This window comes from Aplidium turbinatum, chromosome 1, assembly GCF_918807975.1.
Source record: "Aplidium turbinatum chromosome 1, kaAplTurb1.1, whole genome shotgun sequence".
Lineage (NCBI taxonomy): Eukaryota > Metazoa > Chordata > Ascidiacea > Aplousobranchia > Polyclinidae > Aplidium > Aplidium turbinatum.
The window spans coordinates 30,775,030-30,788,645 of NC_137472.1; the positions used below are offsets into that span (position 1 = coordinate 30,775,030).

A 13,616-nucleotide genomic window follows, 5' to 3' on the forward strand; every position below is an offset into this window, starting at 1 on the left:
TCTTTTGACAACGTTGAAAAAAATTTTAACTGGGTAAATTGTAAGGAAAAGATGGTCGTTTTTTTTTTGCAGAAAAACTTTAAAACTGTTGGGCATTGCACGCAAAAAAATATGACTAAAGGGGTTTGGTTTGAACTATTTGTGCACAAGGTGTTGCAACTGTGCCATATTTAAACTGATAATTCTGATTTGGTATCATCCACGTTATAACGTCCGCGTTTTGTCGCTTATACCTTTTTCTAGACCTCTGCTATGTTTGGCTTTTTTTTCGTTCTGATGGTCAGAAAAAACAAACAAACTGAAACTGAAATTGGCCTACAGCTTTTTGCAGCAACTTTCATGACATTTCATTTTTTAACGCAACCAAAAGTATCCAAAAGCATTATTATGTGTGTTAAATTTATCAGAAGAGTTAGATATTTTAGAAAAGTTGTCTAACATGTTACTGACTTCAACGACTTGCAGCATTTATATCAAAAATGACTGTTAAAAAAAACACTTGCCAAAATAAACACAAAATCTGATAACATCATTGACAGATAACAGGCAGCCACTCACATATTTATGCTTCAATTAAAACGTCTTGCTTGTGGTATACGTTAGGACATTTTTTTAAACCAACTTGGTACAAAAATTAAATTTAAGTCATACAAAGTTGATGAAAGTAAATAGATAAAAACGTCTTTTTCACTAGTAAAATGGTCCTTTTCAAGATAAAACGTTTTGTCAAATTATAGCGCCGCTTGTGACACATTTTTGGTTTTGTCTCCACGTTATGAAGAGTCTTTCTTTTTGACAAGATACACTTAAATACAGTAGTCTTGCGTTTCGTGTCTTCAACGACTTAAAAGTAAGTTTATTTGTATCACATAAAGTTTAAATCGTGTAATTAAGAAATCATGCACGTTATCTTTCACCGCCAAATATAGTGGCGTGTAAAATGTGCTGTCTGCTCTATTTCCCAAGCAGTTTGAGGAATGCAACGCCTTTTATCGTTATGGATAGAGTTACTTTTGCTAATACTATGAGTTTAATATGCTCTCCTGGGAAGAAAGTATACAAGACCATTCTAAATGTTTGTTTTGTCTAGCAACAAAATGGACGCCTGCTTGCTGAGTTAACAAACTATACCCATGATGCATTTAAAGATGGAAGTGGCTACGTTTACGGCGCCGTAAATACAGCCGTTCCATGCCTTTTTTTTAATCTTTACGTCGCTTTTACTGCGCATGCGCGCTGGAGCGTATTTTTTTCTTTTTTCACCTCTTTGAAAGAAAAAGTGAATATATAACTTCTAAATTCAACCGCCTTTGCCAAGTGAGTCAGTGGCGCGTGCGATTTTTGTCTGACTCTTACTCCCAAGGATATGGGTTCGATACCACCAGGAGGTGATTCTTTTTTTAAACTAAGTTCTAACCCGAAGTGACTCAATCGTTAGGCTACGCATTTTTGTGGCCGTTCAGTTTAGTTTGTTTTTAGTTCTGACCATCACAACGAAAAAACAGTATATGACAAACACAGCAGAGGTCTAGAAAAAGGTAGAAGCGACAAAGAACGGACGTTATAGGCTAGCGTGCATGATACCGAAACAGGACAATCAGTTTAAATATGGCACGGCCGTAAGCCCGTAACACCTTAATAAAAATTTTATAAATTTAGAACGAAGAGGAAAAAAAGCTAGTGATTTTTTCTAAATTCATAAAATTTTTGGGTGTTACAGGCAGCCGTGCCATATTTTAAACTGATTGTCCTGCTTTGCTATCATGCACGCTATAACCACTGGCGTAGCCAGAAAAAAAATTTGGGGAGGCCAAATATTTAATGAATTGAAGAGAACGACAACGAATTACTGCGGGACCATCTAACGACACTCGCTCGAGAGTCTCCAATGTGGCTGATTTTAAAGAAGTTCGCCACTCCCTAGAATTCTTTTTAGCAACGAAAAACAACGCTCGACATGATTGTGTTGACGATGACGGCGAGGTAACAAAATAAGTATTTCAATGATGTGAAGGACATTACTAAAAGAAGCATAATTTTTGCAAAATATGATCAAAAAATGTTTTCCCCTTGGATGTCAACTAACCTAGTTCTCCTTTTTAACAACGATTTAATGTCCGACAACATCGAATCGACATAAAAACGACAATATTGCCAGCCGATGTAAGTTAGCACTTCGGATGAAGACTTTGTTAAAATAAACATATTACAAACAAGACTTACAGCGCTGGTGATCGCAGATGGATATATTTCATCAATAACAAATGTCCCCGCACAATGCAACAGTGGCGATTATGACTCGCTGACCTAATTTTGCGTCACTCTTTGATACTACATATTTTCGACAGTTAATCCATGTTGTTAAAGAAGCTTGGCCAGCAGTAGCGTTGTTCGACTAATTTTGTTGCTGCGATATTCTAACATTGAAACGATTGCGGTAGGCTACTCAAAACTTACTCTGAGCCACTATGTCTATTTAGAACAAAAAGCAAAGGTTTGCGTTGGTAGCCTACTAATATATGTAATAAATTTGAAGTGTTCTTTTTATTGACAAAACACAATGACATGAAAAGTTTTTGGATTAGGCTACCGTAACCTACTTTGCTTTTGTTTTCAAGTAAATTATTAGAAATGTAAAGGCTCTGTAAATTTATGTCGGAACAAAATCATGTTTAATTCATAGAAACTTCGCATAGGCTATGCTTTAAAGCAGTGGTTCCCAACCTGGGGTTCGCGGACCCCTTGGGGTCCGTGAGAAAGCATTTGGGGGTCCGTGATTACCTTGATGAATTTTGGAGAAAAAAAATATACTTTGTTCTAAGTTATATGCACCGATAGAGCACCAGCTATGCTTGGGAACAAACCCGGATTTGCTGCTTTAGTAAAAAACGAAGCTCCTCTCATGGTTGTTACCCATTGCTTCTTGCACATGTAGCCTACGCCTTAGCAGCAAAAACTTTACGAGCAAGTATCAAGAAAATTCTGACAAATTGCGTGAAAGTCTTTCATCAAAAGCAGAGCTGTAAACCACCGTACTTTTAAACGCTCTGTCAAGAAGTAGGGTCAGATGACGGAGTACTTTTGTAGGCTGTCATTCTGAGGTACGTTGGTTATCTAGAGAAGTTTTAAAACAACTGCAGCAGCTAAAAAATGAAGTATCAACTCTTTTGAAAGCAAAAGGAAGTCCCCTCTCAAAATAAGTTCGAGAGTAAAAGTTTTCTATACGGCATGGCCTACTTTGCCGATATTTTCGGTCATATTAAGAATGTTAATCGTGGCATTCAAAGACCAGGTGTGACGATAACTGATGCAGCTGAAAAACTGAAAGCGTTTTTAGCCAAGTTGCCGGTTTAGAAACGCAGATTGGAAGCAGGTAATTACGCTAACTTTCCAATGTTAATTTCCAATTTTCCAATGAAGCTGACAACACTACGGAAGCTTCGGCCCCCCCTGGAGAAAAATAGTTCCCGCGCCACTGACTCTAGCCCTACTTTTTTGAAAATGTATTGTGCAAAAAAGGTAGAAGCGACAAAACGCATACGTTATAGCCATAGGCGTAGCCAGGGGGGGCGAAAGGGGCCATGCTCCCCCCCCAATTTTTCAAACTTTGGATTCCGAAGTTGAACCCTTTGTTGAAAATATCCAGTGACGATCGGTGAGGGAAAGCAGTGCTTACCTGAGCGAAAACTATGCAAAGTATAATGATTGAATTCTAGGTTTAACTTCTTATTATTTTTATCATGTCTATTTTAACTTGAAAATTACTGTATTCGTGACTAGAATTACTCGTAACGCTAGTGAGTAGTCTAAATCCTCACCAAACCGCATGTCTTGCCTATAAATGCCAATTAACGCAAACGCTTCTGTCAGAAACAATCACTGAGGCTCCAAGGTAAGCAACTATCAAACTTGCTTACCCAAATTCAAAAATGTCAAAAAACGCCTTCGTTTTATCCAATCATCACTCGTTTTGCAAAACGTCACCAGCTGCTTAGCCAATCAGATGTGTTATGGTGAGACCAGGTGAGTCTTGCTTTCCCAGTGACGTCAATGCATACATTCGCTAGAGCGGCTAGACTAACTCGTCAGAATGGTGCTCGTCACGGTACACCGCACAAGCATCATAATGCCGAAATAATTGTTGCTGTTTTTTGATGTCTCCTCGCCATGTACTGTACTTTCGCCTACTAGCTTTCATAGTCATGCCTTTGCCCTTTTTACAGCGTTGATGTAACGTTACTTCGCCAATGAACGTTCAGGTGCGGGTGCAATATTTAGTTTGTTAAGCTTCTATACGCAAGAGGCAAACTTATCCAGCTTTTTGTACAAATTGCTTGCGGTTGTAATGTTTAGACCTAAGTGTTAGTTTTTGTAGTGTAGGCCTAACTGAATATCTCAGAATGAATATTCATGACGAATTAAATATTTAGACAACTATTATTCCATGTCTAACACTGGATTTTGGTCCTGCAACGTTAAAATTAAGATTGTTCATGACTTCTAAACATTAAATGGATGTATGATCACGACAAAGGCGAAGCACAATTTGACAGATTTTTATGTTTGATTTGTTTTGAAAATGCTCTCAGAGCGCACCAAATTGGAAGTGTTTTTCAAAAATTTCTGGGGGAGGCCCCCCAGACCCCCCGCTGGAAGTGTTGCCTTCGGCAACACGCCTTCGGGCTTCGCCCGACGGTTACGCCCTTCGTGCCTAGGCCTACTACCTTGCTGCAGCATATTTACAAGTTGCTTTCCCAACGGTTTAAGCCACCGAACGTCACTGAAAATATCATATAATGTTTGTATCAAAAGAGAGTGCTGAACTAGCTCCTAATATAATTTGTATAAATTTATATTGTTTTCTAAGACATCTGATTATTAACAACCCCCAGGACTTGTTTTAGACACACAGAAAGACACCAATAAATTTTGCAAATCGTAAATCGCGCAAAGCTTACCCGATTTACGCTTCTTTTAACTAATTTGTGGAAGCAATTTCAGAATCGCTTACTCTGTTGGGTTTTTGTGTAGCTGAGTTTTTTGTGTTCTCTAATTTTAGCCGCAGTTTTTGCCCGTTCGTGTGTAACAGCTACCTTTAATAAGTTAATAGCTGTTTATCTGCTAATAAATTTCATACAAATATTATCCTGAAAGTGTTTCCAGAAAGCGCTATAATCCATTATTTGAGTGTAATTTTGCAAAAATTTTTCGGGAGAGCATGGCCCCGGACCCCCCTAGAGCGTGCCTTCGGCACGCTCTAACCCCCCAACAGCTTTATTGCTTCCCTTGCTTAAGCCACCAGGATACGCCATTGCACAGGTGGCGATGTCTTAATCAAACACTTTGTCGTTCTCTTCAATTCATTAAATATTTGGCCCCCCAAATTTTTTTTCTGGCTACGCCACTGGTTATAGCGTGCATGATAGCAAAGCAGGATAATCAGTTTAAAATATGGCAAGGTCGTAACACCTTAATAAAAATTTTATAAATTTAGAAAAAGTCGCTAGCCTTTTTTCCTCTTCGTTCTAAATTTATAAAAATTTTATTAAGGTGTTACGGGCTTACGGCCGTGCCATATTTAAACTGATTGTCCTGTTTCGGTATCATGCACGCTAGCCTATAACGTCCGCTTTTTGTCGCTTCTACCTTTTTCTAGACCTCTGCTGTGTTAATCATATACTGTTTTTTCGTTGTAATGGTCAGAACTAAAAACAAACTAAACTGAACGGCCACAAAAATGCGTAGCCTAACGATTGAGTCACTTCGGGTTAGAACTTAGTTTAAAAAAAGAATCACCTCCTGGTGGTATCGAACTCACATCCTTGGGAGTAAGAGTCAGACAAAAATCGCACGCGCCACTGACTCACTTGGTAAATGCGGTTGAATTTAGAAGTTATGTATTCACTTTTTCTTTCAAAGAGAAGGTAAAAAAAGAAAAAATACGCACCAGCGCGCATGCGCAGTAAAAGCGACGTAAAGATTAAAAAAAAGGCATGGAACGGCTGTATTTACGGCGCCGTAAACGTAGCCACTTCCTTTAAAGATAGTACTAATCTTATTTACATTCATATAGGGCAGTGGCTATTTGACCGGCGCCGGTCTTTGAATCTGAAACACTATTTGACCGGTCATGACGTCACTATACAGTCACTTTTTTTCTTTTTCTCTTTCAAAGCAAAAGACGAGAAGCACGTATATATAAGTTCTAAATCCGACCGTTTTATTCAACTCGTTACGTGGCGCGAGCGTTACGTCGCCGGCTCCTGTTCTAGAGGGACTAAGTTCGATACTACCCGGAAGTGTTCCTTTTTCTATTATTTTTTTTTTAACTAAATTTTAACCCGAAGTGCATTTTTGTAGTTAATTTTTAAATTGAGTTGTCTACAGCCCAATTTTTTATGTCTTTTCAAATGTGAGTAATAAAGTTAGAGTTTTTTTAATTTGCTGAAATTTGAGAATTTCTCTGGGTAATTTTCCGTTTGGGGCCGTGCTAACTATAGCCTACTACATAATTTTTCATTCAGGCACGTTTTAAACCTTTCAAGGTTTTGCCACCTTTTCCCGTTCATTAACGTGCTGGTAGGTCTATATCGATTTTTGTAGTTAGTATCTTTTTCGTCCCGGACGCGTTAATGACGAAAAATAAAATGTTTGATTGATTGTTGTGACCGTATTTGCCGAACGAAACATTACATTTTTGCTCTCAACAACAAGTAGTTATATACAATGCTTCTTTTAAAAAATTGTAATGGTATGTAAATGTAATGCAACTCAAATTAAAAATTGACTACAAAAGTGCACTTCGGGTCAAAATGTAGCTAAAAAAATAAATTAATAAAAAAAGGAACGCTTCCGGGTAGTATCGAACTCAGGCCCTCTAGTATAGGAGTCTGCGACGTATCGCTCGCGCCACGTAACGAGTTGAATAAAATCGTGGAATTAGAAGTTATATACGCGCTTCTCGTCTTTTGCTTTGAAAGAGAAAAAGAAAAAAAGTGACTGTATAATGACATAATGACGGTCAAATAGTGTTTCAGATTCAAAGACCGGCGCCGGTCAAATAGCCACTGCCTTCATATAGCTTTCTAGAGACATAGCCTAAAAATGGATGCAAACTAATGTGTATCCTGAAAACATTGAGATAAAAAAGTAAGCAGCGCTAAAGTTAGTGATAAAAATTTGTGTTTTAGTGAAGACTCCAATTAGTGACTGACCCTGCTCCATATTTTATGTTGTCATTCTTGATAACTGCCATGCATCAATGGTTCCGAACTTGTCTAAAAAACACAGTTTGTAAGCTAATTCTATTTGGTCACTTTTTTCCCCTGCAGAAACTTAAATTAAGTTGTTACGGTAAATATCAAACTTACCATTTTTTGAATGATTTGCATATACCGTCAACCGGGGTGACTTTGTTCACCGGGGTGACTTTGATCAGCACTGTTTTAGCTTTGTAACTGCCAATTTGAGTAACTGGACTTCGCTCAAGTACTTCAGACCCCATCCTTGGAATTTGAGCGAAGTCCAGTTACTCAAATTGGTGATTACAAAGCTAAAACAGTGCTGATCAAAGTCACCCCGGTTGACGTAAATGATTTAATGCAAATTTTAAAGCTGGTTATTTTACTCGTTATTGACATCCTTAATTACCTTTACTGGTTGCTTCTTTAATACATACCATAAAGATTTGTCATTTGCTAATTTGAAAGAGCACTGTATTAAAGACCATAGTATGTTCTTAAGGTTTTCGTATGCCAAAGAAAAACTTTGTTGCTTTATATGCATGTTAAGTTGCATGCAAGACTTCTATTTTTGTTTGAAGGTTGTCTTAATGACTTGTATAAACTTTCACTTCACTAACTGCCAATTTAAAGTGCCGGAATGTGAAAAAACGTTTGACTTCAAGTATTGTTCTGATTTTTTATTTTGCAGTTATTATTTTTCCGGCTGTGGCTATATTTCCACTATATAGTGTAATAATAGCCTCAATTGTGTTGCCAGATAAGGAATTCTACCCTAATTTGAGAAAAGTTTAAAGCTGTTGAAAACAAAAATTTGTATTTTAGAAATTTGTTTTTAGTCCGAGAAGATCAAAACCCTAATCTTATTCCTTGCCTTAACCCTTCCTAACTTTAATCCTAACTTTGGCAACACCTGATTGTGGAAAAATAGCCACTTCCTATTTTTCCTTGCAGTAGTGTTATCACATAAGGAATGCTACCCTAATTTAAGAGACTAATAAAAGTTTTCTGTTTTTGTTAACCAACCCAATGAACTGTCCACTTGAAGCGGTTGACTGTCTTCTTTTGTGTCTATCATTTGTATAAGCCTTGTTAACGCGACAAACAGTTTACCAGCCTCATTTTTTAATCATAAATTGATTTTGCTATCACGGCATCCTCAGTATGATCATTTCAAAAGTTGTGATAGCAAAATCCATTTATGATTAAAAAATGAGGCTGATAAACTGTTTGTTGTGTTGAGTAACAAGGCTTATAATAATTTGGGAGAAGTTTAAAGATAAAAACCTGTGATTTGGAGATTTTTTAAGTCCTAGGCCATGAAAAAAAAGTCTTAAGTTTAATTTCAACTCTTCTAACACTTTTTAATTGTGATCAGTATGAAAAAATAGTCACTTTGTTTTTATTTCTAATGGCGTTTACATTAGTGGTAATAGGCCTACATATTTTTGAAACTAAAGGAAACTTTTCAGGTGTTTATTTAAATTAGCAAGTTAGCCTAGCTTCAAAGTTTATCATCAAAAATATTTTTTTATTTGCCAACATAACAAAATAAGTTTAAAACTTTTAATTCCTTTGGCCAGCTAAACAGTCATTACTGTTTGAGAGGTTTATTTAGTAAGACATACCATATCTTGATCAATGCATTGTATTGTCTCAGCCAATGCAGCAAATCACCTGAGCATAACTTGCATCTGATGCTTGAATTTCAAAGGTCAACAATTTGGTAAACACCAATGTCAGATTATATAAATATCAAGTTCTATACAATCCATTGTAGCAGCTGTTTTATAAAAAGTGCATTATTTTTTTCAATCCAAACTTTGGAAACTACTATAAGTGTGGACAATTCACCATCTTAATCAACTTTGGATTGATCCTCACTATTAGGGTAGCTGGTTGTTTTCATGATGCAGTCATCCTCGCCGCTTCACTTTTGTCCATTGCTTCCTCGTTTTTTTCACTTTTTGTCCATTGCTTTTTTCTCTTGATTGTTTGTCTCTTCACCTATTTTTGCCATGTGTCGAGTCAATTATGTCATTGACGAGTTCCCATTAACATAAACTTATAATTCACCTGAGCTTAGAATGTTAAAATACAATCACAACATGCCAATGATGAAAGCAATATATAATGAGCAGAATGATTATTTATTCTTCACTTTGACCTGAGGTATGTTGATGATTGTTCAATGTTCGTGCAGTCTATTTTCTGAGATCGAAATAAAGTGCTGTAGATTTGTGCTTGTTTTAAACAATAAAAACGTATCCTAATGATCTAACATGGAGTATTCAAATGCAGTATTTACATTGTTTACTTAATTTTCAGAATGCGTTACGTAGCTGCTTACCTATTGGCCACATTGGGAGGCAATCAGAATCCTTCAGCAAATAACATCAAAGAAATACTTGGAAGTGTGGGCATTGATGTTGATGATGAACGACTCAACAAAGTCATTTCTGAGCTGAAAGGAAAGAACATCGATGAAGTGATGGCTGCCGGTGAGTTACACAACACACCAACCTAGCAAAACTTTCTCTTTTTTAATTGTTTTGATTTCGAGCAACAATGCGTTATGTTAATGAAATAATACTTTTGATTCTGAAGTTTTGTTTTCATCAGTTCTTATCACAATGAAGAACAATGTATGCCTAACGTTGCAGAGGTCTAGAAAAATGTAGAAGCGACTTAGCCGAAACAAACTTCTATATGTGAAATATTTACTTCAATTCCTAATACTTTTTTTGGTTTTCAGGTAGTGAAAAACTTGCTAGTGTGCCTTCTGGTGGTGGAGCTGCTGCCCCCTCTGGAGGTGCTGCTGGTGGTGGCCAAGCCGCTGCGGAAGGTATACACTGTTATGGTTACTGTTACTGCACTATAAACAGAAGGATATGATAGGTCACACACACTCAATCATTAAGAAACAACTATTTACACAAAAATCCATGAAACACTAAGACACTATGAAACGTCTAATTTAATTCTCTACTTAAACAGTGTATAGGTCTTGCTGTGCCCTTACAGCGTGAACACACCTAGATCGATAAATGGTAAGCCAGTAAGCGAGGTTGAAGGTGGCACAATTGGCCTGGTTGCTGACTTTGCAACCTTGGAGATACCATGTCTTCTGGGGCGGGGTGTGAACTTGCAGCCATAACTCGGTGCAAGTCAGTCTGGAGATCTCCCCCTTATGCTTACAAGCAACTTCCTGCTGCAATCGCAGGTCAAGTTTACTCCAGGAGTGTCATGCTCTAGGGCCCTAAAACGTGGGTAACACCAGCAAGCGCCTACAACGTAATGACAGCGATGGTAAGATGGACCTGCCTGCTAAAGCCTGAAGACAACATCCAGTTTGAAACTCTTTTATCCAGGTTTAAAATAAGACATTGTTCAAGTCCTCCAATTGAGTAGAATGAGATGGCTTGGGCACGTTGAGCGCAGCAATCAGATGCGTCAACGTTGCAACTCAGCGAGGTCAAGGTAGATCAAATTTTCTTAACACTTCACTAAGCCCGTTAACTTTTGATGGATATTCTGTGTGCAGTGTATGCAGTACTATACATCACACGCTTTGCACAATGCACCCAGTTTATCGGGTCGTGTGAACGAACCTCACAGTGTACTTTGGTCACCCCTGTTCTAGAGCAAAGAGTAGAAAAATTTTAATGTTACCAATGCTGCTTAGCATGCGTCATGATGTGCAACTTCCTTGTATGCTTTAAACCAGGGCTTCCCAAACTGGGGGTCCCGACCCCCCAAGGCGTCGCGTAACAAACTTCAGGGGTCGCAGAAAGTATATCAATTTACACAAGGTACTGCATATTAACACTTCTGTGCGAGATGCTGTGACAATTATTAACTTTATTAAGCCCTGCACTCAATAGGCTGCCCGTATTTATGAAATGGAATCGGAGTTAAAAGCTCTTTTACTGTTGGCTATCGTGAAGTGGCTTTTCAAAAGTCAAAGCTTTGAACTGGCTAGCCAATTAACGTTAAAAACCGAAATCGTGATTTTTCCAACAGAATAAAATTCAGTCTTGGTCCACCATTTTCGCAATAACATTTAGCTTTTGAAATTGTCAAATGTCAGATTTGCTTGAAAAATAAAGCTTTGGTAGATAGTTTGCTTTGTTGAACCATAGAGAAATAAAACAAAGTAACTTTACCGGGCTTAACATAATGTATTACATACACAAATATAACATAATTAAAAATAAACTCTAACGTTTTCGAAATTTGCTTGAAAAACTAAACGAGTTTAATTTGTCCCTTCTAGGAGTAAACATCAATATTTTGCATTGAAATTTAAAATTGATGCGTTCCTCAAAATATTGAACATCTGGAAACCAAAATTTCAAAATGATTTATCTGAAATGTTCTTACTTCACTTACCGTTCCAACCTAAACGACATTGAAACCGCCTTGAGACCTGCATTAACAATCACTGAGCCACGGCTGGACTTGCTTTGTTCACGCTGAATAAATGTGTTTGCTTTTTTGTTTTGTTTCCAGTTGGCTGCCCATAAGCTTCGTTGTTATGGTCAGAAATAAATAAAAACAAATTTAATTGAGAACGGTAAATTGTTTTTAGTTTTCGTTAGGTTTAAGCTTCAATAAATACCGTATCACAAATGCATATTTCGCACTGTTCGTCGTTTTAATCGTAAGGGGCCGCGAAACATTTTAAGAGATTAAAAGAGGTCGCGAGCAAAAAAGTTTGGGAAGCGCTGCTTTAAACAATTATTTCGGAACATTCGTCTCGTTGCAAACATGCTGCAAGCCAGCGCACTTCACTAGCTTCCAGGTGAAAATACGAACAAACTTGTTGCGGCTGTGCACTTATCAAGTGATCAGTGATTTGATCAATGTATTTTGATTGTGCAGAGAAAAAGGAAGAAGTCAAGGAAGAATCTGAAGAGGAATCCGATGATGACATGGGATTCGGTCTCTTCGATTAAAAAGCTTTTAAATGAATTTTAAAATAAAATTCTCCACAAATTCGTATCTATTAAATAACTCTTCATAACAGTTGCTGACAGGTGTTCGATTTAAAAGTTACGTTTTTTTCCTGACCGGGCAATTTATGTCTTGCACGTACAAAAACTACGCTTTACATTTATTAGCTACGGAAGTACAGGAAGCAGAATTGTCTTGCCTTTAACTTTAGTTGTGTGGGTTCAGTCGCGCTTTTATATTTGTCCAGTTATTCGAGACAAGGATGTTCGCTCAATGTGTTCAGAACTAACTTTCCTTCCGAGAAAAGTCTCAGCAGGAAACCAACTAGTACACAGAGCATGTTATGTTTAGTCTCACTAACGCCAAGTGACACCGTGTGTCCCTATCCGCTATTTAGGGTGTCCAAACTTTTTGTTAAGGCGGACCCGGTTCGATATTGCTGAAGTGTCTGAGGGCGAACAATCTCTGATCTTGTTTTGCACAAAGATGGATTTACGCTGTATAGTTGGGTTTGCCATACCGTTCTAAGATTTGTTCTTGTTTTGAAGAACAATGTCTCGGAAAAAATGTCCTCGTTTCTAGGAAATGTACGGTACGTACCGTACGTACTTGTTTTTAACTTGAGTCCTTATTTTTAACAATTATTGAACAGACTTGGTGAAATGACAGTCAAATCTCTGCTACAAGGAAAGGAAGGCCTGAGCTTTCGTGAAATACACGAGGTATTAATAGTGCAGACTCTTAGGGGCAAAAATGAGCTTTAGGCTAAACGCGTTACACGTTGTTTTTTTGTAGTTGAATCTAATTCTAACTTCAATTTTGGTGGGTGCCGCAACTTTTTGGGCCACGTGGTCACCCCCAAATCATTTTTGAGCTTTTTTTACGGCATTTCTATGCAAATAGATACGTTATTTTTTTTTATTTGGATTGACTGCCACTACTTAATACACGAGATAAAAATCACACAAAATTAGGTTAATAATGACGTCATAACATTAACTTTTTTTTTCTTATTGTAGACGCTTGTTTGTTGTTGGTGTTACTTTTTTGGTTACAATAATAGTCCAGTCGTTGAAGCGAAAAAAAGGGCCGTACCTTGACTTAATTGGTGTAAAGCTGAAACTTTGCACATTGTTTCTGTTGATTATGTACATTGACCAAAAAAAAATCCCCGTGAAAATCTTTTGGTGAAAAAAAGTTATCCGCCTTTTTTGAAAATCCGCCATTTTTTTCACATGGCGGATAAATAAAATTTGAATATTTTTCCGAAGTATTGTCATACTACGGCTTTAAAATATGATATTAGCATTGTCACAATTAATAAGCAAATAGGTAGCCTACTCAATAACAACTATATTTGACTTTAAACGAAGTGACATTAACAAAATATTATATAATAGCCTAGGTACGCTATAATGT

At 37.3% G+C, this 13,616-nt stretch overlaps 1 protein-coding gene across 1 annotated transcript; it reads left to right on the forward strand.

Moving 5' to 3' along the window:
• Positions 1-764: 764 nt before the first annotated feature.
• LOC145772416 (uncharacterized) lies at positions 765-12,245 on the forward strand. Its single transcript, XM_082584296.1, has 4 exons — positions 765-850; positions 9,570-9,742; positions 9,997-10,086; positions 12,126-12,245. The coding sequence occupies exons 2-4, from the start codon at positions 9,571-9,573 to the stop codon at positions 12,197-12,199; spliced, it is 336 nt and encodes a 111-aa protein (XP_082440422.1). The 5' UTR covers positions 765-850; position 9,570; the 3' UTR covers positions 12,200-12,245.
• Positions 12,246-13,616: the final 1,371 nt, after the last annotated feature.

What these genes read in the sequence shown, in the direction of transcription:
- LOC145772416 (XM_082584296.1), top strand. Translation starts at nt 9,571, where the DNA reads ATGCGTTACGTAGCTGCTTACCTATTGGCCACATTGGGAGGCAATCAG. An exon ending in CGATGAAGTGATGGCTGCCG is followed by an intron (nt 9,743 to 9,996) that starts GTGAGTTACACA and finishes TTTGGTTTTCAG; the next exon opens with GTAGTGAAAAACTTGCTAGT. An exon ending in TGGCCAAGCCGCTGCGGAAG is followed by an intron (nt 10,087 to 12,125) that starts GTATACACTGTT and finishes TTGATTGTGCAG; the next exon opens with AGAAAAAGGAAGAAGTCAAG.